The 27,433-nt window shown below is 43.4% G+C and overlaps 1 protein-coding gene across 2 annotated transcripts in view; it reads right to left on the bottom strand.

Moving 5' to 3' along the window:
• The window catches only part of LOC146798836 (uncharacterized), a 304,215-nt gene that overhangs the window by 214,919 nt on the left and 61,863 nt on the right, over positions 1-27,433 (bottom strand). Inside the window, exon 4 of one of the 2 annotated variants that reach the window (XM_085626154.1) lies at positions 1,600-1,710. The exons of the other annotated variant lie outside the window; for it this stretch is intronic. Within the exon in view, the coding sequence (XP_085482280.1) occupies positions 1,600-1,710 (111 nt within the window). The remainder of the gene's footprint in view (positions 1-1,599; positions 1,711-27,433) is intronic. 2 annotated transcript variants of the gene reach the window in all.

The raw sequence follows: 27,433 nt of genomic DNA, 5'->3' as shown, positions 1-27,433 counted from the left end.
CTTTCTGGTGAGAATTGTTCCGATCCCTCTTCCTCAATAGCACTGATGTAATTTAAGAAATACTCCTTCCAATCTAGCCATTTCATAGCTGGTTGACCACGAGTTGGAAGGAATGGCAAGGGCGGAGTGAGTGAAAATGTTTGCGAACACATGGTACACAGAAGTTAACAGAGTATCAAAATATTGAAGAGGAACAGGATGTCATGCACTAACAGACCCTATAGGATGCTCTCAAGGATTATTCCAATAAAAATCTAGAAAACCACCAATAAGGTGAAAATTGAAATTTTGTAAAATAGGGTTATGCACGTGAACAGAGTATTGCAGTAGGACTACTAATAGCCAGCAATAAAGTACCACAAGTTTACACACAAGTGTGCATGTCACTGTGGCAGCAAGGTGTGCGTGTCACCGTAATAGATCTCGCAACACGCTTCCAAAAACACGCAAGTACAATTATCTACTTTGATATTAACAAATCAAAAACCAACATTTACAAAGAGCAATCAAAGCAGCCGATTAAAAATGTGGGCGGTGAGTGGGCGGACCTTCAAATCCATACCTCAATACAGCATGTCTCAAAGAGACAGCGCAAGCGCTGCTTTGATGAGACCTAAAGAAGGGGAAGCTACAGCCCCTTACCGCTTACTTTCGGTGTCTGTTTCCGCGGCGCAGCTCCTCTGTGCTTTAGTGCTGCAGCACAGAAGCACCCCTGTGGCCGAGGGCCGTCGCCTCCTCTTTTTGGGTGACGTCAGGTACACTTCATACGGCCTCCAGGCCGCTCCAGGGGTCAGTTTCGGCGCGGATCCTACATGCGCGATCACGCCGACCTCTGTCGCTCACTCCAAGATGGCCGACCAGCTCAGGTTGAGCTAGTCACTTCCAGCTTCAGGTAGTCCGGATCGCATTCGGACCACAGCTCCGGATTTCTTACAATTTTGCTCTTCTGGTTAAATGGGCTCAATGCTTCAGTTTGTTTTATAACTTAACATTAAAGGCAAACAGGCCAAAGAAGCCTGCAAGGATAAATTATATGTGTGAAAATCCAAAATGGTTCCAGATTGTAGCCCAGATAGAAAGATAAGGAGTGTCTCAGAAAGCTAAATATTCCTATCTCCCACCAAGGCTTAAAACATTGCTGGTATAGTAATTTTCAGAACCACTATGTGAAAAATATCCTTGCCGTTTGTGATGCAACATGAAAGAAAACTCATGAGGTACATCTCCCTATGCTAATTTTAAAACAATATCCAGTACAGGAATATAGGAAAATCAAAACGTTAAACACTATTAAAACTAGTAATTAAAATAAAACCTGTTGTCATTCAATAACAATCATAAATTCAGAGAAATAAATGTAAGTTATCAATGAGAAACAACCTCTGTGGCCTCAAGGACTTAAAGGAATCATGGGTAGGCGCACAATATAGCGCGCACCAGTACAATCAGTACAAACTACCTGACAGGATGTTGAGGCAGATATAGAAAACCACATTTTTAAGTCCCATCCCCATGGTCGACTGCAGATAGCTTTGTCGTGGGGATGGCAACAGAGTTTTTATATTTCTATGATTATTATAAGGAACAACAATTTCTTACCTGTAAGACAATTGATGTTTTGTGTTGGTCTCCTATCCTGGTAATCCATGGAATAGGTATCTTCCTCTTCTTTAATAATGGGTGATGTGACTGCCACAGTAGTCTCTTGTACTGCATCAACAGAAACATCTAAGTGTGATTACAAGTTTTTTTTATTAAGTCACAAATTATCACACTAGCAATTTCCAATCTCAACCTGTGCCTCAGCAAAGATGCCACTTCAAGTAAAAAGGGAGCTAGAGGCCAAATGCTTACTCCAAGCCACTAATCATTCTGCTACAAAAAATGAAAGGCAGTAATAAATAAAAGGCAGAGACTGATAAGAGAAGTGGGGTGCGGTTTGAGTTACCAGGTAAACATTCAGTCATAATATATGAGGATGACCCTCAGATAGCATAACTCTCAGACGCTGTTCAGGGGGCCACAGAAGGAGCTTCTGGGGAGACAGCATAAATGTCAGACTCCATTCGTTGAGGGGGCACAAGATAGACAGGAGTTACTGGGCCACAACCATGGTGGTTGATGTTGTTGGCCACTGATGTCATGGGGTCCATCCTACTATGTCTCTGCTAACTGGGCCAAATACACCCCTTTATGGCACTTGACTCTCATGGAAGATAGTATGTGCAGTTAAAGGTTTCTCAAGGAGATAGTGTGATGGACAAGAATTCAGAACTCTGTGGTCAACCAAAGTACACAATGTATTGTCCAGCCCAATGCTTTTCTTTTTATGAAAGAAATAAAAAAAAAGTACTATAATCTCACACCCAAACAAAATACTACACAATTAAATAGGAATTGCAATTACTGGGTTCTAATCTCAGTTATGGTTTTCAGTAAGGTGCTACACCCGATCTCGGTATCTTCTCCCTGGGTGCAGGTGCAGATCACTTCTATTTACCCAATAGTTCTCACCCACACATTCATGCAGGTAAAAAGTCTCAAGTCCTTGCGCCATATTCTTATGCATGCTTTTACCTGTCCCAAGATTGCTGCAGATCTAGTGATGAGGCAGAGCAGGTCTCGTCCTCGCTCTTTGCAGTCGCAACGCAACGCAACTTCCCTTTTGAAAAGGAATCGCTAAATGGAGTCAGCATTACAGGCCCTGTGAAGTAACATGGCATCTTTGGCAGTTGCAGCCATCCAGACCAAGTGCACACTGGTCTCACACGGAAGCTGAGTGCCCTGGTCAGATATGATAGTGGTGATGTGCGTTTAGCAGTTGCAGTCTTCCAGGCTGATCAAATTTACATTTCAGCGTCAACACAACATTTTCCCTGGAATTGGCGGCAGCAGCTGTATCAGTTCTCGGTCCCATGGCAGGCTGCAAGATGACAGGGGGAGGCTCATTCTTACAGAGCCTTGCTGCAATTCACATAGAAACAGCTCAGGGAAACGGGATCCTCTTATGGCATGGGATGCTCCTGACTTCACTCTCTAGAGCAGTCAGCTTTCTCTGGGTGTTCCTCATGCTGGGCCCTCCTGCACAGTCTCTCCTCCTGCCATCAGCCTGACCTCCAGGTAGGTACTCTCCTTCCCGGAGAGGCAGGATGCTAGGCACCAAGGTGACCAGGCAAACCCCCCAACCTCGCCAGTAGAAAGTGCAGACTTCAAGTGATGTCCTCCCCCCACTTGAAAACTGAATGCCATTTAGACACCAGCCCTGGTCACACAGTCATCCTTTGTGTAGTCTGAGAAGCGCTCCTTTCTTTGGTCAAGAAGAACTTGGAACTGGAACAAAGTGGGGTGGTTTGGACCCGTCTTTTATACATATATTCCAAATGGAGGAGGTGCTTCCATTGTCTATGGCTTCAAAACTAATTTGGGTGGTTTTCTTTTAAATGTCATTTTCCTACTATTCCAAGAGTATCCAAAACAAGGGCACAGTGAAGATTGAGATCTCTGTACCTGGCTGTCACCAGCACTCCTGAAGCAGTATTCTAGTACAGACAAAAGGACAGGTCCTTTCATGAAACCTCCTCACCGTGAGCAACAAAAACTGCAGCCCATCCCTCAAACCTACCATCTACGAAATAGCAGTGCTCAGTAATAACTAATCTGCAACCCTTTGCTAACAAGGTCTACATCAACTTTCTACAGATAGCCCTGTCTTTGTACAGGTTCTGAATCTATATCCTCCAAGCCACTGGAATACATTCAATGCATTTTCAATGTTTGGGGAAGCTATGTCCATCCTCCATCTTGTGCCATATTAAACCAGGGGATTCCAATATGAACCCCACTGCTCCTAGTACTCAAGAGTCCTACGACACAGAGTCCTACTACCATACATGTGCTACACACTCACTCCACCTACATGCACTTGACAAGCACAGGTTTTGGCTTTCACATAACAGCATAATAGCAGATGTTTACACAAGAGAATCCCTTAGGATTGCCTCTCCTAGACTCTGAGAAAAGCATCTGGTCATACTACTGATTCACAGAACACAGTATGCTGTCTCCACATTACTAAGGACAGTCCTAGGCCTCTGCACACATCAGAATTGTATGATACCAAGGACAAACAAAACATCAGGATACCAGTTTCACTTCAAGTCAGGCACTAACGGCAAGGGTACATACCAGTTTAGCATGCAGGGGACATTCTAGTCCCAAGAATAACCAAAAGAAGGTAAGAGAAATGTGTAAATTAAATGGTATTACAAGTGACAGAGTAGACCAACAGTTTAAATGGTACATTCTAAATTGCAGTATTCAGGTAAATTCATCTAGGACACACTGGTGTAGAAGTACTGCATCTTAATAAATGCTGGCCAGTGGTGTCCTGTCAGTAACAAGCCAAAGCTAGTGGAAAAAGAATCTGGATTGTTAGTTTCTTTTAGTAATGTATAAGACTGGTACAATACAACCCATTTATTACTCTCCCCTTCCCATTTACATAGACATCACATCTTATGATACAGCACTTTAGAAAAAGTTAAGTAGGCTTTTGAGTGGAGTAGTTGGGTATTATCATATGTAGTGAACTTCCCTGAGACGCTGCTTATGTATTTCAAACAGTGGACAACTTGCTGCGTTGATGTTCCTGGATTTACTCAGATCGGTCTAAAAAGATGCCAAGCCTTAAGAGTGGCAAAATTTTCAATTGTCTATGTAAGATAAATACACAAGACAGAGCTCATCTTGAAAACAATATTGGAGTTACTTATGATCTTGATTGCAATTCAAAAAGAAAAGAAATTCTCTGATGGAATTATCTTTGCCTTAGGGACAGTACAGCAGAAGTAATTCCCCTGAAAGTATCTCCTCTTGTGGACAATTCTTCACCAAATGATTTCGTACTTTCATCACAAATCAGAGGATGTACCATTGCCACCCAATTGTCATCCAACTCTGTCTCAAAGTCTTTAAATCAAGCTCTTCAATGTATCTGTTTGACTAGTGACAGTTCAGATACATACAGCAGCCTCATAACTGCCAGAATTCCAGGATAATTTCCACTGCAGGCTCCATACTTCCTCCTTCCTCAATATAGGCATTCTCTTCCTTTTGTCTTCATGTGTGTTTTGTGAATGAGAGTGTTAGCAGTGAGCAAATTTTAGGTCTCGCCTAGCGTTGCTGCGCACATGCGCAACTCGCTCGGCGAGATTTAATGCTGATGAGTACCTTTCTGAAAAGGGCCTGAAGCCCGCCCCTTATTCCTATTGGCTCGCGTCTCCGTTTATGTTAAACGGTGCGCCGCCATTGGGAATAAGGTTTCCAGGGTGACTCCTTTTCGTCTTTTTGGCCGGCCCACCCGGACTGGCTCTCCTGATTTCCTTCTGTCGTGAGGCAAAATCTTATCTTTAGTGGGCGTGTTGTTTTTTGGGTGTTCACTGGACCATTGCTGAGCGTTAGCGACTTGCAGCGTACAAGAGGGAGGAGCGCACCAACAACGAGGTAAGATTTATTTTCTTAAATACTTTGTAGTTTAAATAATGTTGTACACATCCGGCCTCACTCTTGGTGCCTTATTCAGATTTTGCTTGGTTGAATTTAAACACTGCAAGAACTGGAGGAACCTGCTTGTTTTCAGCCCCTCTTTTGACCCTTGCTACCTCATGGCTTCTGACCAACTATTTCGCCCCTTCAAGGCCTAATCCCCTCCGCCCCCCTCGACACTCTGACGCCCATCTGCCCCCCCCTTTCCTCCCACACTTCCAATTTCTGCTCTCCTGCCCATTTACTCTAGGAACCTCGCCTTCAGGCCACGGTGAGCCCTGCCCAGGCAGACCCTCGCAACCCCAGCCCTGTCGGGACAGCTCAGCAACTTACGCGCCCGCTGCGGAGGTTTAGAAGCCACTTGCAAGTTTCAAATTCCACTTGCTCAGTTGAATGCATGAGTTTATACAATTCTATTAAACTCTATGCCACAGTTTTCTAAATATCAGGCAAACAGATTTGAACAAAATGGGACCAAGAAAAATCTAAAAATACTTAATTCAGTCCATCTCGGCGCTTTGAGCAATTTAAATTAAACGAATGAACAATTTACCATTCAAGATGTTTTAAGCAACGCCGCCGCCGCCAGCATGTTTCCTTTCTGCCACTTGAGAGCGCTTTGAGATGCTGAACATAAAGGCACGTAGTGCCTAGATGCTGAAAGAGAGGCACCGAGCGCCTAGAAGCGGAAAGAGAGGCACCCCACATATATACAGATTGATGAAAAGCAACTGCATTTTTTTGAGATTTTTACTGCCAGAATGCACAGTCAGTCCGTCTTCGAACACCAATATGTGTTTTTTTTTTTATAACTCGACAAGCAGGCCACAAGAGGTGTCAAAAGACATAAGTGTTGAGGCGCTGAGAAGCTAAAACTGCTATGCAGCGCTGTGCTAGTGTAATCTGCTCCTATTTTACTAAAGGCTCTCTTTTCCTGTGAAGGATGCACGGATAGCGGTACAGGGACAAATTTCAGGATGGGGTGCAGCGATTAATGTTACCTAACTAAAGTCCTAGGGATTGTGTAAATTTCAAGTGTCACTACAAAATTAACAAGCAGTAAAAATGCAATACGTCTCGCCTTTCATTAAGTTAAAGACATTTGATTTGCTATACAATACCATTAGCAAAGCAAATGGCTTTAACTTAATCAAAGGCGAGACCTATTGCATTTTCAATGCTTGTTCTTTTTCTATCCACCTGTGTGGCCTCAACAATTATGGCAGTGACGATTCATCCTGTGTATCTTTCTGGTATGAGCACAGTACCTTGGCTACAGTGGGATCCATTCTGTATATCTTAAATACTGGCAAACATTTATATGCCCTGTGGCGATTACTGAAAAAAGCACACTAATTGAGTCTCTATCCTACTATGAGAAAAAAAATGCTTTGCTACTATTTATTAAGACAAATCTGAACAAGCACAAGATTCTTTCCTTCCTTACTACGAAGGAAAGAATGTAGTGGTAGATGCTAGCTAGGTAGTCAATGTCCGACACTGAACTCTGGAGCAAACATCTCCCTTTGAGCCATTACTAATAGGATTCAGTTAATGAGGAAGGTTGTGACAAGCTCAATTGACAAAGAAAATACCAACTGCTAATGGTATAAAGCAAGGTTGTCTGCTTGTCCCTTTATTATGCTTCCCATATATCTATGATTTGACTGATAAAAATCAGTTGTACACACAAATTTCCACCTATTATTGCAGATAAAGGCTTACATTTATTACTCAATGCAGATGACGTTGTGATCTTGCACCTGACCCAGGCTAGTCTTCAATGGGGGTATTCATATGCAGATGCCCACTACTTAGAGATCAATGCTGAGAAATCCAAGATTATGACATTATGGAAGTAGGTAAAATCTCCAAAATTGGAAAGGGTTCTATTTTATAAGTTTATGGGAGTTATTTTTACATATAACATGAATCTAAAATTACACATACAGCACCTTATCGCAAAAGGAATTTCACATTCTTTAGATTTTGGTTCTGTTTATGAGCTGTTAAAGATCGTGGGCAAAACATTTCAGTAATGCTTTAAAAGTCTACAAGGCTAGGATTCCTTCAACTCTTCCATATGGCATTGAATGAATACCTTATTAAAAATATGAATTTTTTAAACATAGTTCAAGGAAGAATTTTCAAGTCATTATTAAACTCCGAGACACGACTCTCTATTAAAATCATCCGCCTGGAGTTGGGGTTAATAGCATGTGAGTTTAAAGCATTTGGTGCTATGCGTATGTAGGAGGTCACACGATTTGTAATGCTGTACCCACCTTGCTTTGGAAAGTTATTGAGAATGAATTATGGAAGGATGTCACTCCAGGATTTACTGTACTTAAGAACTTTTCATCCATGTTGTGTAAACCAAGTCTGAAAATTAGTTATAATAATACCTCCAAGCCATTAATTTTCTTCTCAATTTTAATTTTACAGTTAAATCAGGTTTTACAGGGGACATTATTTTTTTTTATAAATAATGATCTTCAAGAGTATATGAGGGATAACGGTCAACCAAATAAGGATGCAACCATACTTGTTTTTTTTATTGACCATCAACTGTGCAGATTTATCACCAGACTTAGAATTAATGGGCTTCCTTTAAAGTATAATTGGGCTAACTGGTATGGAAGTAGGTATCCATGTGTACTCTATCCTTTGTGTAAGTTAGGGATTCAAGATCTAAAATCTACAATGTATGTGTTGCCACTGTAGGCTCAGAGCACAAACTTCTGAAGTAAATCTGCACTGTGCTCTGTAGCTCTGCGGTTGATGGATATCAAAGACTGCTGTAATGCATCTATAGATACGACACAAAATACTGATCGCACACACAGCTATAGGCAGAAACTTTATGTTGGAATGTGTGTTTGGTATGAAATCAGCTATCATTTTGTAGAGCTTCCCCGAAGAAAAACCAGTGAAAACCATCAGTCTGTTACCACATTGTGAGCTCAGAACAGAGCTCTGAAATGGGTGAACAGAGCTGAGTAAGGGGCGATCACCCCTAATGCACAGTGCTGACCCCTGTTAAGTCCTGATAAGTACAGACCTGGTAACAACACCATAAGACAGACACAGAGGGCAGATTTCTGACAGTGTGTGATGTGGAAAGCTGCACACTGATGATCTCAAGAAGGATAACCAGATTTCTCCTTCTTGTACCAACAGTGCATGCTGCCACTTCTTTCGAAGGAGTGAGGTTGAAGATGGATATATGATGTATTAATAGAATTTAGAATGCATCAGTTCCTAAATACTGGCTTTGCACACAACACTGATGGGATTAAGTTTTGACGGCTTATGAGGATACCTAAAAAGAAGAACAACATGTCGGCCAGAAGCAGGATCCTGCTTTGAAATCGGGTAGTTCTGATAAGGCAAAGTGACTGGGTCATCACCAGTGCTATTACAGCATTCAGCCCCATGAGAAAACCCGAAAAAAACAGAGGCTAAATGGTGCTTGCTTTTCTAGGTACAATGTCTGTAAAAATGATCAAAAGATCAATACACTGTATTTTGCAAGAAATTCAGATAATCGGGCTATCATTTCTGAAGAGGTATCTCTGATCTTTCTGCACTTCTACCGCTTTTAAATTTCCAGTTCTTCCTCTTTCGAATAGATCTTCAGTCATATATTATAACTGAGAGTTGCAGGGATTCTGCTTAGGACCTGAACTACGCTTGAGACTACAGAACTTCGACAGGTAGGACTGGTTCACCATACCACTCAATATCTGTGAGCCCAATTCTGACTAGCTATAGTGCCTCACTTGTCCTCCTAACCTTACCAGAGAAACAAGTGAATTGGCATTCCAGAACACAACACTCCCAATTTTCTCAGGTATCACGGTAACAGGACACCCCCTTTCACTCTCTCACTTGTACTCATCCACAATAAAATAAACAAGAGACACCAGGGAAGTTTAGAATGTTTATTCAAGCTACTGTGTCCTAAAATGCAGTATTCGTGCCACAATTGCATATCAACAATACTGTTTACGTGGTTATTGAATCATATATTAGAAAAAGGCTTGTCATGGTATAAGTCAGTTTAACCAAACCCCCCTCCCACCCCCATTCTACTAAAGATAAAAGATTATATAACAAAGATCTTCGGGACTCGTAGTGAACCCCATACCTTTGGATACACAGATGGACGTTCTGCATCTCAACTGTAGCAGTGCTCTTGTCTCAGAACTCTCGCTCACTCCATGTGTTTTCTTACTCTCTTGTACTCCGTTATATGACAAGATGTGTGCTCATAAACAGCAGCTTCATTCCTGTGTTATGTCTAGGTGCTAGTGCCTGAACAGAGAGACTAACAAAGGACATTGTTGCTTGACCTTATCTAGGATGTTCAGGCTAAATCTCAGGAAAAGAACAGAAAGTGTAAACATATGCAGGTTCCATGTGAAAGTATAGTGTTGCACAGAGCAAGTAAGTTTATATAGTAATGTGTGCAAAGGAAAATGCGGCCTAAAATGTGCATATCCAGGCCAACACAGGGAAATATACAATGGGCCATGCAGGAAACACAAGACAAATCTAATTAGAATGAATTGGGCAAGGCAAGGAAAAAAATAGATGCTATGATCTTAGCCAGTAGAAAGTAGTGCTGTCCCTCAGATTGCCAGACCTCAAAGTCTCAGACCATCTAGGTACCACTGTTTATGGGAATCTTCATCTTAAATGTTCAAAGAGCCAACATACCTAACATTTAACAACAGTCTTAGAGGGTGCTCCCTCATACAGCAGTAATGATGATAATGGGATACAAGCATCATCAGTATAGATGATGTATTTCTTCAACACGTTTCATTAAATGAAAGCCACAGCAGCAAGTGTTATGTTGCACAAAGATTTTAACATCTGCAATACGTGACCCCAACTCAGGATGAATCTAATACTCAAATCATCTTTAAATATATTCTGCTAATGCAATCATTTGGGGCCAGATGCACTAAGAATCTTTACCAACGCAAGTGCTCCAATGAGGCATTTGTGACTGTACAATGCTCTTTCTGATGCACTAACCACATTTTAGGTGTCAGAAAAGTGTTTCCAACTCCTAAAATGGGATTGTGATTTCATACAGATTCGGTATCTGGAAAGGACACATTATAGGCATTCCTTACAAATACTGGTATATTGTGTATCAATGTTGTGCAACTGCAATTTGGTTACAAAACGTTGAAAACGTACTGAAACCTCAAATGCGGTGGTAATCCATTCACGAAGGAGGTGGTAACTAATTCTCAATATTTAAAAAAATATATATATATTTGTTGGGGAATAAGGAATGGTCCACAGGACCACTGCCTACTCAAACAAAAATAAAATGTTTTTACTTTTAAATGCAACAGTTTTTTATAAGGTAAATGTGATGCATTAAAAAAGTCTGCTTTATTTAAAATCAATCACAGACATGACGGTCTGCTGACCACTGCAGGCCCCATCTTTGTGATGCCCACCAATCATAGTGAGTCCCATTTTGCAATCTACCTCACTAATATAAATGAGGCAAGTCTGATTACGCTCACTATGATTCGAAACTTTATGAACTGACTTATTAGTACACAGGTTGATCATAAACTTCTTTAATGGTTGCAATTCACAAGCTGTATTGTGCAACCAGTTATTCATCCATCTTGCCCTTGGTCTTTAAACTAACTTCCACTAAAAGAAATCTTATTTTTTTTTAAATTAACTTTTTTTATCCCAAATAACCAGCTTTTAATTCTACATAATGTTTTGGGTTGCCCATCAAATACTAGCTTTCAGGGATTATTGCCTCATTCTTCAGCCACAGCTATGTTCCTTTATTGGATCTGGAAGTACAGAGTTTTTTTCTGTGTGCAGTCTGGGATTTCTCATATTTTCACCCAAACGGGACTAGATACATAACTTCTTCCAGCCCTCATCATTTATCCTAGGAAACAGTTTGGGTTGGAAGGACAAAGGGCCTATAGCACAACAGTTGCCCATCCTATAGTTGTGCCAAGGTATGACCTCAAAGCCCCATGGTATATAATGTGAAATCAGATGCCAATATAATCCACCTTTATTCCTAATTACAAAATAAAATGAACACAGAGTAAAGGAAAAAAGGTAGGGATAGACTCGTATCTCATGATTTGGATGAAAAAATTCACAACTTGCATTTACACCACAGGCGCTATTATTACATCATGATAGCGGACTTGCTCGCTCATTAGTTTTTCGTTATTCAAAAACAAACTCCTGCTATGGGAGTTTTTTTTTTTATAAATGAAAAACTATAGAAGTTGGACAGGTGGCCATCCTGTTTGACAGAGCCGTTCATCTAACTTTTACTCCATTAACAGGAACTGCTGTGACAGCGGTTCCGGTCTATGTTATGAGTTATCCGTGGGGCCAGTGCTTTAAATGGGCCGGTACTCACCGGTACTGAGTACCGGCACTTCCGATTTTTTTTGCCGTCAGTACCGGCACTTTCTCTGTAGCCAGGGAGAGTACCGATACCCTGATCCACGGCACGCAGTCTTAGGTTAGATCTCGCCTCCAGTGCAGGGCAGAGGCTGCTCTGCTTCGGAGGAGCTTGTAAATCACTCCGCTGAAGAAGCCTTTTGCAGAGTTGCTGGTGAAGAGTCCAGCAGCACCCATTTGAATGCCCCCAAACTGCAGGGGGGGGGAGGGGGGAGAGGGCTTGTGCCATGCTGTGATTAACAGGACAGGGTCTCTGGCACAGACCCTGCACTGTCAATCAGGTGCGCAGCGACCATTCGGGTGAAAGTGCCATCATGACTTTCATTTTGTGTAATGAGTTAATTGTTTTTTTTTTACATAAACACATTTGTCATGTGTTTTAATATGCGCTGCAACTGGTACATAAGTCATTATGACGATATTTTGCCCTTAGCCTCGACCCTAGCCCCGCCCACTTGCCACACCTCTATTTTAATGAGTACCTTCACTTATTTTAGCCCATTTAAAGCACTGAGTGGGGCTGGTGGCCAACTCTAAATTTAGTGCGGGCAGTGCCTCGAGTTGGCAAGGCCATGTCCTCCGAAATCCTGACCGAGTACTGCTGGAGTATCCTCTGTCTGCCACACTGTAAATCAGCCCTTGGAGCTAGAAACTTTCAAACAACAGCTCCTACACGCCACTGGGGGGTGCCACATAGCTCAATGTAGACTCTGCACTGACCCATATGTAGGAACCACTCTTGCATGCAGATGTCAGTTTCTGCATTGTTCTTCTTCAATGATAGATGCGGATCAGCTGAGAGAAATTACAGGTGATGGGGTGGCGAATACACATTGTTAAGGATGTGCAGAAGTATACTCCACAGAACCTGATGGCGCAAGGACAGTGATTCATCTACAGGTAGATACAGTATCCATCACAAAGAATGCTACTGAGGGTAAGTAACTTGTTCTTATAGATAACTTCTAAATGCAGATTTCAAACCTGAAGAGCAGGTGCCCATGCTTTACCTCCCAAAAGGTGGAGGGTTTGACAGTGGACTCAAACCAAAATGTTCTGCAGAACCAAACGGGTAAAATGGTTCACTTCCGATTTGACTGACAAGGCACCATTGCCTGATTAATGTGATCTAATGAATGGGGTAGAGAAAAAAAAGCTGGTAAAGGGAACGATTGTTCTACGTGAAAGGCCGATACCACTATAGATGGAAAGGAGACCCTGGTCCTCAGCACCGATTTGTCTGGGAAGTAGGTGGTGTACAGGGACTAAACTGACAGCACCTGCAGCTCACTAAAGTGATGAGCAGATGTTATTGCAATGAGGAATACCGTCTTAATAGTCAAGACCCGTAAGGAACAATTGTGCCTAGGCTCAAATGGCATGCACATGAGGAATGCCAGAACCAAATTAAGTTTCCACTGAAGCTATATGAAGGGTTTCGGGTGGAACATATGTGTCGGGCCTTTGAGAACAGGCATGACAACAGGTGACTTGAAAACGGAAGGCTGAACGGTCAAAAAATAAAGTCGGAAGGGCCAACGTTTAATGCTTAAATGTGCCAACTGCAAAGCTTTGCTGTGTCAAAGATAAAACAAATACCAACACACAGAAAGTTTTGCCTGTAACGGATCATGATTACAGTCCCCTACACCAAGCCACAAACTTTTCCCAGGATTTAGAATAAACATGGTCAAAGGAAATTCTGCGGAGAGGATTGTCTCCTCCTTCTGATGGCTAATCAAAACTGCTAAACTGTTGCCGTTCAATCTCCATGCATGGAGGTGTAGGTTGTGGATTTCAGATGTAGAACACTCCATTCCCGAGATAAGAGGAACCCCTGATGGGGTACCGGAATCAGGTAGCAAATGCTTAGGCTCAAGAGATCTCTGTACCACACCCTCAGAGTCTAACCGGGTAGATTTTCCATAGGCAAAGCATTTTTTTTTTAAATTCATCTGTCTCAGCTACTTTCTGGAAAGGTTTGGGTGATCTGTCAACCGGGTTCAATAAAAAGGGGAGGCGTGGCACAAAATATTATTTTCCCATGCAATTTCGTTGGGATTTTGGAACCGTGCTATAGAGTAAATGGCTGAACATAATTACACCAAATTTGGCTGAAAGCAAGAGCTTTACCCAGAAAGCGTGCTTTTTGTGATTTGGTGTAAAATTGTTCCACCATTTTGGAGAAATTAGGGTTTTAAAAAATGAGATATATGGACGGTTGGTCCCACAGGACACCTGCGAGAGTCCCAAGGGACCACAAATTAAACAAGCATTAACAAAGCCAATTGGTCTCACCTATGCGAGATCTGTTGGTGTCGTCAATGTTTATTTAGTCATGTTGTGGCTTAAAAAAAAGAGCTATGATGCGGTCATGCTGGCTGCTGTATAGTGCTGTTTTTACTTTCAACCATGCTGTACAGCAGCTAGGCAGCTGTACAAGATGGCAAAGAAAACATTGACAGAGCCAAATAGATCTACTATTTGGCTTTTCAATGTTTTTTAAGCCATGTTGTAAATCTGCGTGGCTTTCCTAGAGCATTGGATAAAAGTGGGAAAAAAAGCTCTATGATGCGGCCAGCGTTGACTCGATCATATCATTTTTTTTTTACTTTTAGCCGTGCTGCACAGCATGGCTAAAAAAAACATTGACAAAGTCAATAGATTTCAAATAGACGAGACCTATTGGCTTTGCCAATGCTTGTTTCACTTGGGGAGCTGTGTTTACTATCCTCGTCTCTGAAAGCATGGTTATGATATTTTGTCATTTTCACTAGTGACTGATACTTTTACTGTGATGAAGCTGGAAGGAGAAGGCCACAGAATTTCAGTGGTTTTCTAATATGTATACAAAGGTGCTTTCTTAACAAAGTAAAATACAAATATCTCAGGATACATGTCTGAAAAATGTCGACGGCCAGCACCCCCATTCTAAAAATGGTTGCAGCACCGATGCCTGTAAATGACAAGTCTGAGGACACAGAACATAAGGAATAAAAGGCAATTCCAGGCTAAAGGTGAGTGTGAGTTTGTTAAATCCACAGAGTTATGGGTTGGGGCACTTGAATTATGCGACAGGGGAGGCAAAATTATGCTTCAGGTGGGGTTGACTAAATTATGTGGCATGGAAAGGCAAATTATGCAGCGTAATGCGCCACATTTTCTGATAGTAGTACTTCATTCTTTTTACACTTGTTAACACTTCTGAGCATTGGGGACACCTTATTAATACCAGTGTAACTCCCAAATATGGCAATAAGGAACAGAAGTCTGCCCAAGGGCTTTCCATTGAAGGGCAACACATGCCACTGTGTTTTTAATACATTCTGAACCGTTTGAGCTAGAAATATATATAGTTTTTAATAAAATCAGCAGAATATGCGGTAGATGATGGATTATACTGCAAATCTATAATAATGCAAAAAACACAGCGGCCACAACAATCACATAATTCCAGGGGCCTTGGTTATGAGTAGGTTTTATCACTAGACATGGAGGCGAGTGAGAAGGGGTGTTCTGTCAACCAGATTAGGGAAAGGAAATGACTGGACCAGTCTGGGCTAGAATGTAATCTGTAATCTTTACGATAACAACTCATTTTTTGTTAGTGCTGTGTACTTTTGAGTTGTAAGTCATCGCATGTTTCAGCGGCGAGCAGTTAACTCAGTGGGTCATCCTGCTGGCTTAAAGATTGGCAGAGCCTCAGTGCTGACGACCGTAAGAAATGGATAGGCTTCTTTTATGCGCATGACAACTTACTGGAAGCGTACACAGAACTGTCATACTTCTCTACGGTGTCTCCTTAATTAGCTGGGTTGGAGAGCTGCATACGGCCAGTGAGGTCAGGTGAAGCTTGTCCTTGCTTTTGGTAATAAAAGAAGAAAATACTTTTTAGGTCTCGCCTGATCCAGCGCATGCGCTGGTCTGGCGAGACATTTTGAGAGGGCTCCAATAAGTGCTACCAGGCCAGCCTAGAGCTACAGTGCATGAGCGCGGGCGCCGCGCTTGACCGCGATTACTTTCCCTTTCACGGCCACTTTGATGTTTGATCGCGATCACTTTCGCGGCCGCTTGGCATAGCCAATAGATCTCGCTTTTGGGACCTTATAAGTATTTAGTCATGCAACTGTTGCATGGCTAAACACTTATAAGGTCCCAAAGGCGAGACCTATTGGCTATGCCAATGCTTGGTTTTTTTTACTTCATAGCCTTGCATACCAGAGCTGCTGACAAGGCCTCAGCCTTCTCCATATCCGTTTTCTGTACAAGCCCAAAGTAACCAAAGCAGTGGCCAGCCTTTCACACAGCGGGAGAACACCTGGAGGCTTGCTTGAATGGGGAGCAGGGATGGCTGCCCTCAGCGTGAGCCTGTGCTGGCCGAGAAAGACGCACTGTTTACTCCCACTCAAGTGACATGTGGTATGTCATTCTTGCACATAACTGCTCGCACTCTCACAAGGTTTGAAACAGGCTGAACACTGGCCAGCAAATTCTGGCATTTAAGACTGTCTCAGTAGCACTGCCACAGGCTATTTATGATAATATTTTAAAACACTGCAACCAAATCCATCATGTGCTGTGGTGCATAGTCACAGATGAATAGGACCAGGGCCAGCAGAGTGGAGCGTAGTCCCTGATTAGTGGGATCTTGGCCAAGAAATGTGCCTATAAACAAAAAAGAAAGTGAACTTGTGTAATGTAACTGGTGATATACTTAGTGTTCGAACACCTTCAAGTCTTACCATGTACAACTCTGGGTTACTCTTAGGAGCAAGGTGGGAATTTCTACATCACTATGCAGTACTCACAAATGTCAAGGTTTTAACTGAAGGTTTTGAAAAAGAGGGCATCCAACCACATAAGGTAGAATGCAACTTCTGGCGAGTCACTGAGTATCAAAGACAAGGTCATCTTAAGAAAAGAATCACTTGAATCTCTATAGGAGCGAAAACACTACTCGTCATGACCGCGATGTTATGACACAGAAACAATTAAAATAAACAAGCATTTACAATGCAATAGGTCTCGCATTTACACAAGTTTGAGCTATTGCTATTATAAATGACAATGCGTTTTTTTTGTTTTTTTTAAACCATAAATAAAAAGCATAGTCATTTACAATCCAAACTTTAAGCTATTGGCATTATAAATGACAATGCCATTTATTTATATGTTTTCAAAACCAATCCATAGATAAAAGGTTTGTGATTTACAATACCAATAGCTCAAACTTTTGCAAATGCGAGACCCATTGCATTGCAAATGCTTGTTTAGTTACCACACGCTAGTTCTTGTGGGGTGGGGCAAACCCCACATACAACAAATATATACAATCAGCATAAGATGGCAGTTAAGATATGGCAACTATACGTGTATATTATTGGATTGCACAGATTCTCAGAGTATATCACTGGCTCAAGCATTTTTATAGGCTGAAGGTCCTAGACTACAAAAAGAAAATAAATGCAATAGCAATACGAATAAAACAAATAAGACTAAGTAGGTTTAAAAACATCTACTGCACATACTAGATATTTACCCAAGGCAACTTTCACATCAACGTTCGTTAATTTGCTTATTAAGATAATCGCATCCCTATGACATCTAACATGATATTCTAAAAACAATAGAACATAACAATATTGAAGTGAGAACATCCGTATACAGTCTGATACAAAGTGAAACCTAGTACAACCTTTTCTAGGCATTCATGTACAAATACGATTAGTACATAAAGAACCTACACTGAACACATGAATAGCCCAACACGGATGCACTACGATTTTCAATCTTAACAATCTACTGCTCAGACAAGGATACGGGCAAAACTGTAAATACCTAGTTCACTCCCATTCTCAAAGCAGTATGTGTTAATCCAACATATTCTTTTGTTCCAAATAAGCTATGTCTCTTTATTTGAAGTCATAAAATATTTTTTATGGCAATTACCTACCATTTACACTCAATTGCTCAAACATCTCAACAACCGCACCAAACCTTAGCAGTTTGGAGGTAAGAACCATAGACTAGCTTTATAAAAGCTTTTCAGTCAGCAATTTTTATGACAATATGTTAATTAAAAGGGAACTTTTCAAAGCCATTAAGAAAATGAATACAACTTCGTTCTGTCAAGCCTGGCAAGATCTAAGGCTCTCTTCATAATCATTCCCTCTAAACTAGAAGAATCAATCCTTCAAGCGGGAAAATAACCTCAGCTACATGTAAAGCTACAGGAATGATTATACCCAAGATGGCCCAAATAAGCGGAATCGTCATGAGCCACCCATAAAACTCTCTAAGGCAGTGAGCTCCATTTTGCAGCCCCTGGTTCAGCACAGCACACAATGGAGGATGAGAACAGCTTCCTCAGACACTGGAAATGTGCAGCCTGCATTCCCTTCCTTTGGCGGGAAGGAGGAGATCCAGACACTGAAGGGTGGATACGCAGCTACCTTTAGAAATTCCATGAATACTTTGTTAGCAAGAGGCTATTGAATAGTACTTTCAGAGCTTTGCTATTTCATAGCTGGAGGGGTGAACGTTTCAACTGCAGTTTCTGTTGTTCAAGGTGATGATGTTTCTGGGAAAGACCGGACCTTTTGTCAGTCTCCGATTACTGCTTTAGGAAGGCTGGAGGCAGGCTGGTGCAGAAACCTCCAACTTTATTGTGCTGATGTTGTGGGTGCACCTGCTTAGAGACAGCCCAATTGCTACCAGCCGTGAGCAGCATCACTCTACACAAAGACAGTGACTGGAAATCACTCTGAGAAGGATACCCGGGAATGAACAATCCCAACCCAGTTCTTAAGTTTGAGATGGTGGATTCACTTCTCCTTTCTAGACAGTGAGCATAAATGTGGGATCCAAATCATACCACTTTGTTCCAGTTCCAATTTCATCACTACCAAGGAAGGGAGAGCTTCACAGAGTACTCCAAGGTCTGCTGTTATGGCCAAGGTTGGCGGCAGCCAGACACCCAGAGATGAGAGGGCTTCCCCTCAAATGTGCCACTTCTGCTAGAGAAGCGGAGGGTGTTCCAAGTTCCTAGCAACATGAAGGCCAGGTGAGAGTGATAAAGTCTGCTTGACCCTAGAAGAGAAGAAATTGTCCAGAAGGAGAAGCCCAACTTCAACCTGTTCCTAGCGTGGGAAACACCCAGCGAAGCAGAATTGCCTGGGAAAGTAGTACAGGGGCTACCTGTGCAGCAAGTGGGTCCGCAGGACTTCATCATTGGAATGCGTGGTGAACTGCAGCCAAAAGACTACTTTGATACCACCATTGCGTGCCCCGTGATGACCACTGTGGGCAGCTGCCAAAACTGCTGAGGGAGAGTTGATCAACGTAAGAAAGAGCACACACCTGAAGACACCAGGAAAGCGTGGGGGGGGGGGGAGGGTTGAAACTACCTCACCATAGGGTTAGTCTGCTGCGGACTAGAAGGGATCCACAAATACCTTGTCATATGATCTGCCTGAATCGGCCCAATGAGGGCTGCTACTGCCAAAAACGCGGGATTGCTAAATTACATCCACCTGAGATGCACTCATCTGTTCTGCCGGAAGGCTGCACAAACTGCAGACGCGGACTGGGCTTAACTTTCTCCCTCATCCGCAACAACAAAAAAGAGCAAGTATGGCTTGTCAAAGGCCATTCTATGAACTGGTCTGTGACACTGCATGTGTACAGCATGCCTTCATCGTACACAAATGTGCACTAAGTAATATGAGAATATGTTATTATGCAAAATGCTAATAAAATATGTTTACTTATTTATTTAATTTTTTTAAGTATGGCATGATCCCCAAATGCGGTCATGACAGAACTGTAACACACTGGCAAGATAAGAACTTGACACGGATTCTGCCCACAACCACAACAAATGGCTGCGCATTTAAACCTGTAGTGAATGTTATCTACACCTCAGCCTAATTCATGCCTCTAATAAAAACTGTTTGAGGACTATAGCAAATTGGGTCACTTGTGCAGGAATAGAACAATCAGTATAAGAGGGAGCGGAGAAGAGTCCTAATGAGGAGCAACAACCTGTATTGGAAAATTGGATTTTATAGTACTTAGTTCTGTTATATGAATGAAGGTAGTTTCTTTTACAAAACAAATAAGCACAGGGGTGGTCACTGAGTTATGCTGGTCAGATTCTCTTGGTTGATTGCGTAGTTCTAAACTCTTGCCTCCTGCCACCCCCACCCCTCCTCCCTGAGAAGTCTGTGACTCCTTGCGATTGCTATCCTGACAGTCAAGTGCAGAAAGGATTGTACTTGGTCCAGTCTGCAGAGCTGTAGGCAGGGCCCCAGGACACTTCCTCAACCACTATGATAGGCCACCCCAACCCCCTCCCCGAATAGATCTTGCACTATCTACTAATCCGATGTAGGATCACCCATTGTCCATCAATGAGGAATTCCTCTGCATCCCACCATTTCTTCCTTGTGCCTTTTATCTGCAACAAAATTAACACAGATGGTGGACACTTAGTTTCTGCAACGTGGTGTTTGTGGCTGTCATGTCCTGCTTTAAAGTAGAGCTATACCATGGTCTTCCATGTAAGTGTTTTTCAAGAGATAAATCATTTACAGTTGTTAAACATGTCAGCACTGAGAGACATATTGTTTCACACAATTATCTGCGTCCAACAATTATTCTAAATTTTAAGCCATGTGAACAATGTGTTTAAGAGTAACAACTCAGGGGTGGGTACTATGGTCGCTCTCAATTCTATGCACTACCTCAGTAGTCTCTGTACATGCTGGAAACACCTTAGCGCGATGGCTCAGTCCTAACTCAACACTTTGGATCTGTACCTCCAAAAAAGTGTGTGACCCTACCTCCTCAACAGCTTCTCAGAATGTACCTCCTGAACAATCCTACTCAATACAGCACCTATGCTCTGTACATGCGGTGGCTCTGGCTCTTTAAGGCGTTGGCACTCTAGTTTTCCGCTTCCCGAACAGTGTCTGGCTCTGTACGGTCTCAGCATTCTTGCTCTATTCCTCCTCCTCAAGCTCTGTTGAGGAGCTACAGTCAGATACTGCACTGAAGGTAAAGGTTCTCGCTCTGTACAAGCAGAGAGCTCTAGTTCTAGTTCTCTACCTCCTCGGTACCTTAGTACTGTGCCTGCTCTGCAATCTTCAGCACCTTACCTCTGTACCTCCCCAAATGCCCGACTCTATACCTGTTCGACACTTTGGCTCTCCCCACACAGTGAGTGCTTTGGATCTACGTCTAAACCCTCGGTTTCTGTACCTCCTCTGCAATCTGCTTATTTGCCTCTGTGTGCCTTTTCAGCACACCATAGCTCTGTACATACAAAGCACTCAAACTCAGTAAAGACCCAGCACTTGGACTATCTAACTCTACTTTACTTTCGGCTACGTTGTTCCGCTAATTTTTTACATCATCTGCACAGATGCCAGTCCCGGACATGCTTTACAGGCATCCATTCTGGACCAAAACACTGGACAGACATATGTGCAGCGGTGCCACCTCAACACTCAAGGTCTACACCTTATCAGCACTCAAACACTGTACCTTTCTGGCAGCGAGTGGCTGCTCGGCTTTCCTCTTCATTGCGGTGTTGGTAATTTCTCTGCTACTCGTCTGTGCTCTGTTCCTGCCTGCACAGTACACTTACACATGTGAGAGCCACACTAACATGCTGCTAGTATAACCCCGCCACCCCTGCCAGCTTTCCCCACACATCACAGGGGCTGGTAAAATATACTGTAGTTTGATTGGCTAATGCTAGTGAAAACTCAGCTCTCCATTGGCTATCTGTTTTTCCCGTCAGTTGAATAAACCCTCACTATAACAAGCCATCGAGATAGAAAACGGCCTTTCGTAACAACATGGCGCATAGATAGAAGAAGTTGGTAACAAAACTAATAATGTGGATAAGAATGCGGCCACCTTGTAAGATCAAATTCACCTCTAATTCACTGTTAATTTCATTATAGCGCCTCTGGCCCCAGTAGGATTATTAACCATATCAAAACCATACATTATAAAAATGTAAAGTTGCACATTGTATTGAAACACCACTAAAAGACTTAAAAAAAAAAATACCGCAATTATAACAAGCACGGAATCGAAACCTGTGGTGCGCGTGCACCACAGAGGAGCCAAACGCGGGAATCGAACAGTGGTGCGCGCGCACCACAGAGGAGCGGGGGGGGCGAGGGAGCCTGTCGTCTGTGCCGGCTGCTCGTGCGCATCCTAGACACAGACGGGAATGGGCGGAGCAAAGGCGGGACATGCGCCCGCCTTTACCCAATTGCGTGCCGTTTAAAAAAAAAAAAAAACACGCTACAGCCAATGCCAGCCTGCAAAAGCAAAACCACACGCACAAGCGTGTGGTTAGCTTTCTGAAACCCATACAAGAGGTCTCGCGCTGCGCGAGCAGTGCTACGCACTGCAACGCTAGGCTCGAGACCTAAAAACTACACGGAGCAAATGCTGTAAAAGCAACCTCAGAGACTGGCTAGAATAACATTAACAAGACTAAATTAACCACAAGTGAATTGCCCAGGACCATGAGTTCTTATCTAACAAAAAAGCCATTAAAAGAACCGTGACACCCTTACTCCAGGGGGAGAGCAATCTGCATTCCTCTTTCCTATATATGCTCTTTCTTTGAAGTCAGTCGAAAGCAAAGGAAACACCAGGCTCCCGTGAAAATACAGCTTGACATTTGACCTCAGTCTTTGATTGCACAGCAAATGTGACGAGATAAGAACAACATTTACAGGCCTGTTTACAGAAAGGCAGCTCTCAGAAGGATACTGGTAAATAAGGTTTTGGCATGGGAGGGAGGAAGTGAATCTGGAGAGCCTAAGCAAGCAAATGACAGGCAACAAAATGTGAGCTACAAACCACAAAGCCAATTGCAAGCAACAGGTGGAATGGATTCCAAGGTCAATTTTCTGAAACTCCTTAACATGTCTTTCACATACTACCCAGCTGGGCTGTCAAGTAGGCTGCGACCTAAAAAAATAGAGGGTCTTGAATGGTCACTAGGGCTTTTTTCCCCCCCATCTGCCAGTACCGTAGGGCCAAACGATCGCTTTGGCTAACCACAACTTGAAAGAGAATGTTGCAGCTGCATTATAGGACACAGGGACTCATCCCTTGTCCTAAAACCTAAAATATATGAAGTAGTAGGAGGCAGGGTGGGGGTACCCTGCACCCCTGGCTCTTATGGGAGCCAAGGGTGCAGAGTGCCCCTATCAACCACAAATGAGTGGGAAGGAATAGGCTACTTACCAGTATGCATCTGTTCTTGGCATGTAGAGCTGCAGATCTACACACTGCATAGATCACCTTCTGGTGTTGGGCCCGGATGTTGCAGTTGTTTTTCTCTTGGAAAGTCTTTGGAAGTCACGAAGTATGTGACTCCTCCTTTGGATCATATTGCGCATGGGCTTCGGCTCCATCCTCAGATTGCTTTTCGCCAGCGGGGACATGATGGAGCTTTGTAAGAAACAGGAAAGATGCCCATGTGTGCTGTATCTAAATAAGATAAAACTGGAACAGTTAAAGGTTGCCGGGGAGGCGGGTGGGCGTGTGTAGATCTGCAGCTCTACATGCCAAGAACAGATGCATACTGGTAAGTAGCATATTCCGTTTGAGGCATATGAGCTGCAGATTACACACTGTGCATAGATTGTGTAGCAGTACCCCCTCCTAGCGGCGACCACCAGTATCTGTTGCAGTTGTTTGAAACAGTGTTTTGAGGACAGCCTGGCTCACACTAGCTTGTTGCTTAGTTTGCACATCTACACAATAGTGTTTAGTGAAAGTGTGCGGTGTAGACCATGTAGCTGCTTTGCAGATATCATCTAAGGGGATGTTCCCTAAAAATGCAATGGAAGCCCCTATCTTACGTGTAGAGTGGGCTTTAGGGGGAACAGATAGCGTTTGTTTTGCTTTGTGGTAGCAAATCTGTATGCATTTAACAATCCACCTAGCTATCCCAGATTTGGAGATGGGGTTGCCTTTGTGTGGTGGTGAGAAAGACACGAATAGTTGTTTGGTCTTGTGAAATGGTTGTGTTCTCTAGATGTAGTAGAGTAAAGCTCTTTTGACGTCTAGGGTGTGTAGAGCTCTTTCTGCAATGGTTTGTGGCTGCGAGAAGAATACGGGCAGTTCCACAGATTGATTGAGGTGAAAAGGAGAAATGACTTTAGGAAGGAATTTTGGATTAGTGCGGAGAACAACCTTATTATGATGCATTTGCAGAAAAGGTTCTTGAATGGCGAGTGCTTGTATCTCACTGACCCTTCTGAGGGAAGTAATGGCTACAACGAAAGCTGTTTTCCATGTTAAAAATTGAAACTCACATTTATGTAGAGGTTCAAATGGAGGCCCCATTAGTCTTGTGAGAACGATGTTTAGGTTCCACACCGGTGAGGGTGGCACTCTAGGGGAAATTATTCTCTTGAGGCCTTCCATGAAGGCTTTTATGGCAGGTACTCTAAAGAGTGATAGATGTTGTCTATTTTGTAGATACACTGCTATGGCAGCAAGGTGTAGTCTAATAGACGTGTAGGCTAGGTTGCATCTTTGTAGGTGTAGTAAGTAGCCTATGATGTGTTGGATAGACACATCTAAGGGATTGACATTATTGTTGTGACAATAAATCACGAAACTTTTCCACTTGGCTGTGTAGCAAGCTCTAGTGGTAGGTCATCTAGCTTCTTTAATGACGTTCATACAGTCAGGGGGAAGATTAAGGTAACCAAATTCTAGGATTTCAGGAGCCAGATCGCAAGGTTAAGAGGCGTGGAGAGAGGTGTAATTTTTGGTGCGGAACTACGGAGAGTTCCAGCAATGTGGTGTACCACGGTTGTCCGGCCCAAGTTGGAGCAACTAGGATGAGAGTTAGGGAATGTTGCTGTAGTTTGCGCACCACTAATGGAATGAGTGGGAGAGGCGGAAAAGCGTACGCAAATCTGCCTGACCAGTTTATCCATATCGCATTGCCTTTGGACAATGGGTGTGGATATCTGGCGGCGAAGCTTGGGCATTTGGCGTTTTTCGTAGGTGGCAAAGAGGTCTATTTGTGGTTGTCCCCGCGTTTGAAAGAATGGTTGAAGAGCTTGTGGATGGAGTTCCCACTCGTGGATTTGTTGAGTTTGACGGCTCAACAGATCTGCAATGGTGTTTTGGACTCCTGGGACATGTTGTGCTAGGAGAAAAATGTTTTGAGGTATGGCCCACCTCCATATGGTCTGTGCTAGCTGAGAGAGCTGCAGAGAGTGTGTGCCGCCCTGTTTTTGGATGTAGTACATTGCTGTCATGTTGTCTGTGCGGACTAAGACAGCCTTGCCTGAGACGTGTGTTTGAAAGGCTTTCAGGGCTAGAAATATGGCCAGTAACTCCAGATGGTTGATGTGGAGTAACTTTTGTTGAGGTGTCCACCTGCCCTGCATGGTGTGATGAGCTCCCCAGCCGGAGAGCGATGCGTCCGCTGTTAGAACTATTTGAGGAACCGGCTCTAGGAACGATCACCCTTTGGAAAGGTTTTTGGTGGTCTACCACTGCAGAGAGCGATGGGCACGACCGTCTACCAACACCAGATCTGTTAGTTGACCTTGAGCCTGGTTCCATTGGCGTGCTAGGCACTCTTGGAGAGGACGCATCAGGAGTCTTGCATGAGGTACTATGAATATGCAAGAGGCCATCATCCCTATAAGTTGCATAAACACTCGGGCTAGAAGAGAGTGTTGAGGTTGAAATTTGGCGCAAAGAGCTTGTATGCTTGCTATCCTGGCAGGGCTGGGCTAGGCTAACGCTTTTGAGGTGTCTATGGTGGCACCGAGGTATTGTTGTACGTGGAAGGGATGCAGATGGGACTTGGCGTAGTTTACTGTGAAGCCCAGGTCGTGAAATAGTTAGATAGTGGTATGAGTGTGTTGTACACACTGGCTGTATGAGCTGGCTTTTATAAGCCAGTCGTCTAGATATGGGAAGACGTGGATGTGTTGTCTTCTCAGGTGTGCTGCCACTACTGCTAGGCACTTTGTAAACACTTGTGGCGCTGTGGTGACTCCAAAGGGGAGTACTTTGAATTGGTAGTGGTGACCGTCCACTACGAATCTGAGAAACTTCCTGTGAGCGGTGTGAACGGGAATGTGGAAATAGGCGTCCTTGAGGTCTATGGTGTTTAGGAAGTCGTTTTGGGAGAGCAGAGGAAGCACCTGCTGGAGTGTGACCATGCGAAAATGGTCTGAGTGTATGTATTGGTTTAGGGGTCTGAGGTCCAGAATGGGTCTGAGAGAGCCGTCCTTCTTTGGTATGAGAAAATATAGGGAGTAAACTCCCTTGTTTTGTTGGTGGACAGGAACTGGTTCTATTGCATTTTTTTGTAGGAGGGAGATTACCTCCTGCTTTATAAGTGACAAATGTTCCTGTGACATTGGGCGCTGTTTGGGTGGAATGGTTGGGGGGTAGATGTTAGCTCTAGACAGTAGCCTGATTGGATTATTTGTTGAACCCATCTGTCTGAGGTGATGGTAGCCCAGACCGGAAGGAAATTGTGGAGTCTGCCCCCGACTGGAGTGGAATAGTGTGGGAGAAGTGGAGGGAAGTCACTGGGTGGGGGTGGAGGCAGAGCGGGAGGTGTCAGTTTTGCCTCTGCCTTTGTTATTGTTACCTCTGTAACTACCTCTTTGATAACCCCTATTAAAGGTGGATTGGGTAGGGGTTTTGTAGGAAGTGGAGGCGCTGTCGGAGGAGTAGCCTCTGGTATTGCTTCTACAGGAGGAACGGCGAAAGGAGCGCCTGGGAGCTTGCGATTGCAAGGCTCCCATAGATTTTGCCGTGTCTGTGTCCTTTTTCATTTTTTCGAGGGCTATATCGACACTAGGACCAAACAGATGTTTCTCATCAAAGGGGTGGTTGAGGATGGAACTTTGAACCTCAGGTTTGAAACCTGAGATGCGTAGACAGGCATGCCTACGCAGAAGGGTGCTGGTATTTATTGCCCTGGAGGCGGTGTCAGCTGCATCGAGGGCACAACGGATGGAAGTGTTTGTGATGGTTTTACCCTTTTGAATCAATTTGTTACCTTTTTGTTTATATTTGTCAGTGAGGTGTTGCATGATTGACTCCAGCTCATCATAATGTGCCCTGTTATATCTGGCTAGGAGCGCTTGTGCGTTAGCGATACGCCAGATGTTGGCCGCCTGGGACGCTGTCCGTTTACCAGAGGCGTCTAGGAGTTTAGACTCCTTATCTGGCAGTGGAGCTTCACCTGATGCCTGGGAATTGGCACGTTTCCTGGCATTGGAGACTACTAGGGAGTCTAGTGGTGCGGGGCCTTTAATATAGGGTGGGTCTGTTGGGGCGGTTTATACTTCTTCTCAATTCGTGGGTTAATGACCCTGGCTCTAACTGG

Source organism: Triturus cristatus, chromosome 9 (assembly GCF_964204655.1).
Source record: "Triturus cristatus chromosome 9, aTriCri1.1, whole genome shotgun sequence".
Taxonomy (NCBI): domain Eukaryota; kingdom Metazoa; phylum Chordata; class Amphibia; order Caudata; family Salamandridae; genus Triturus; species Triturus cristatus.
The sequence above is the reverse complement of the archived record's forward strand: the minus strand, read 5'-3'. Positions and strand labels throughout refer to the sequence as shown.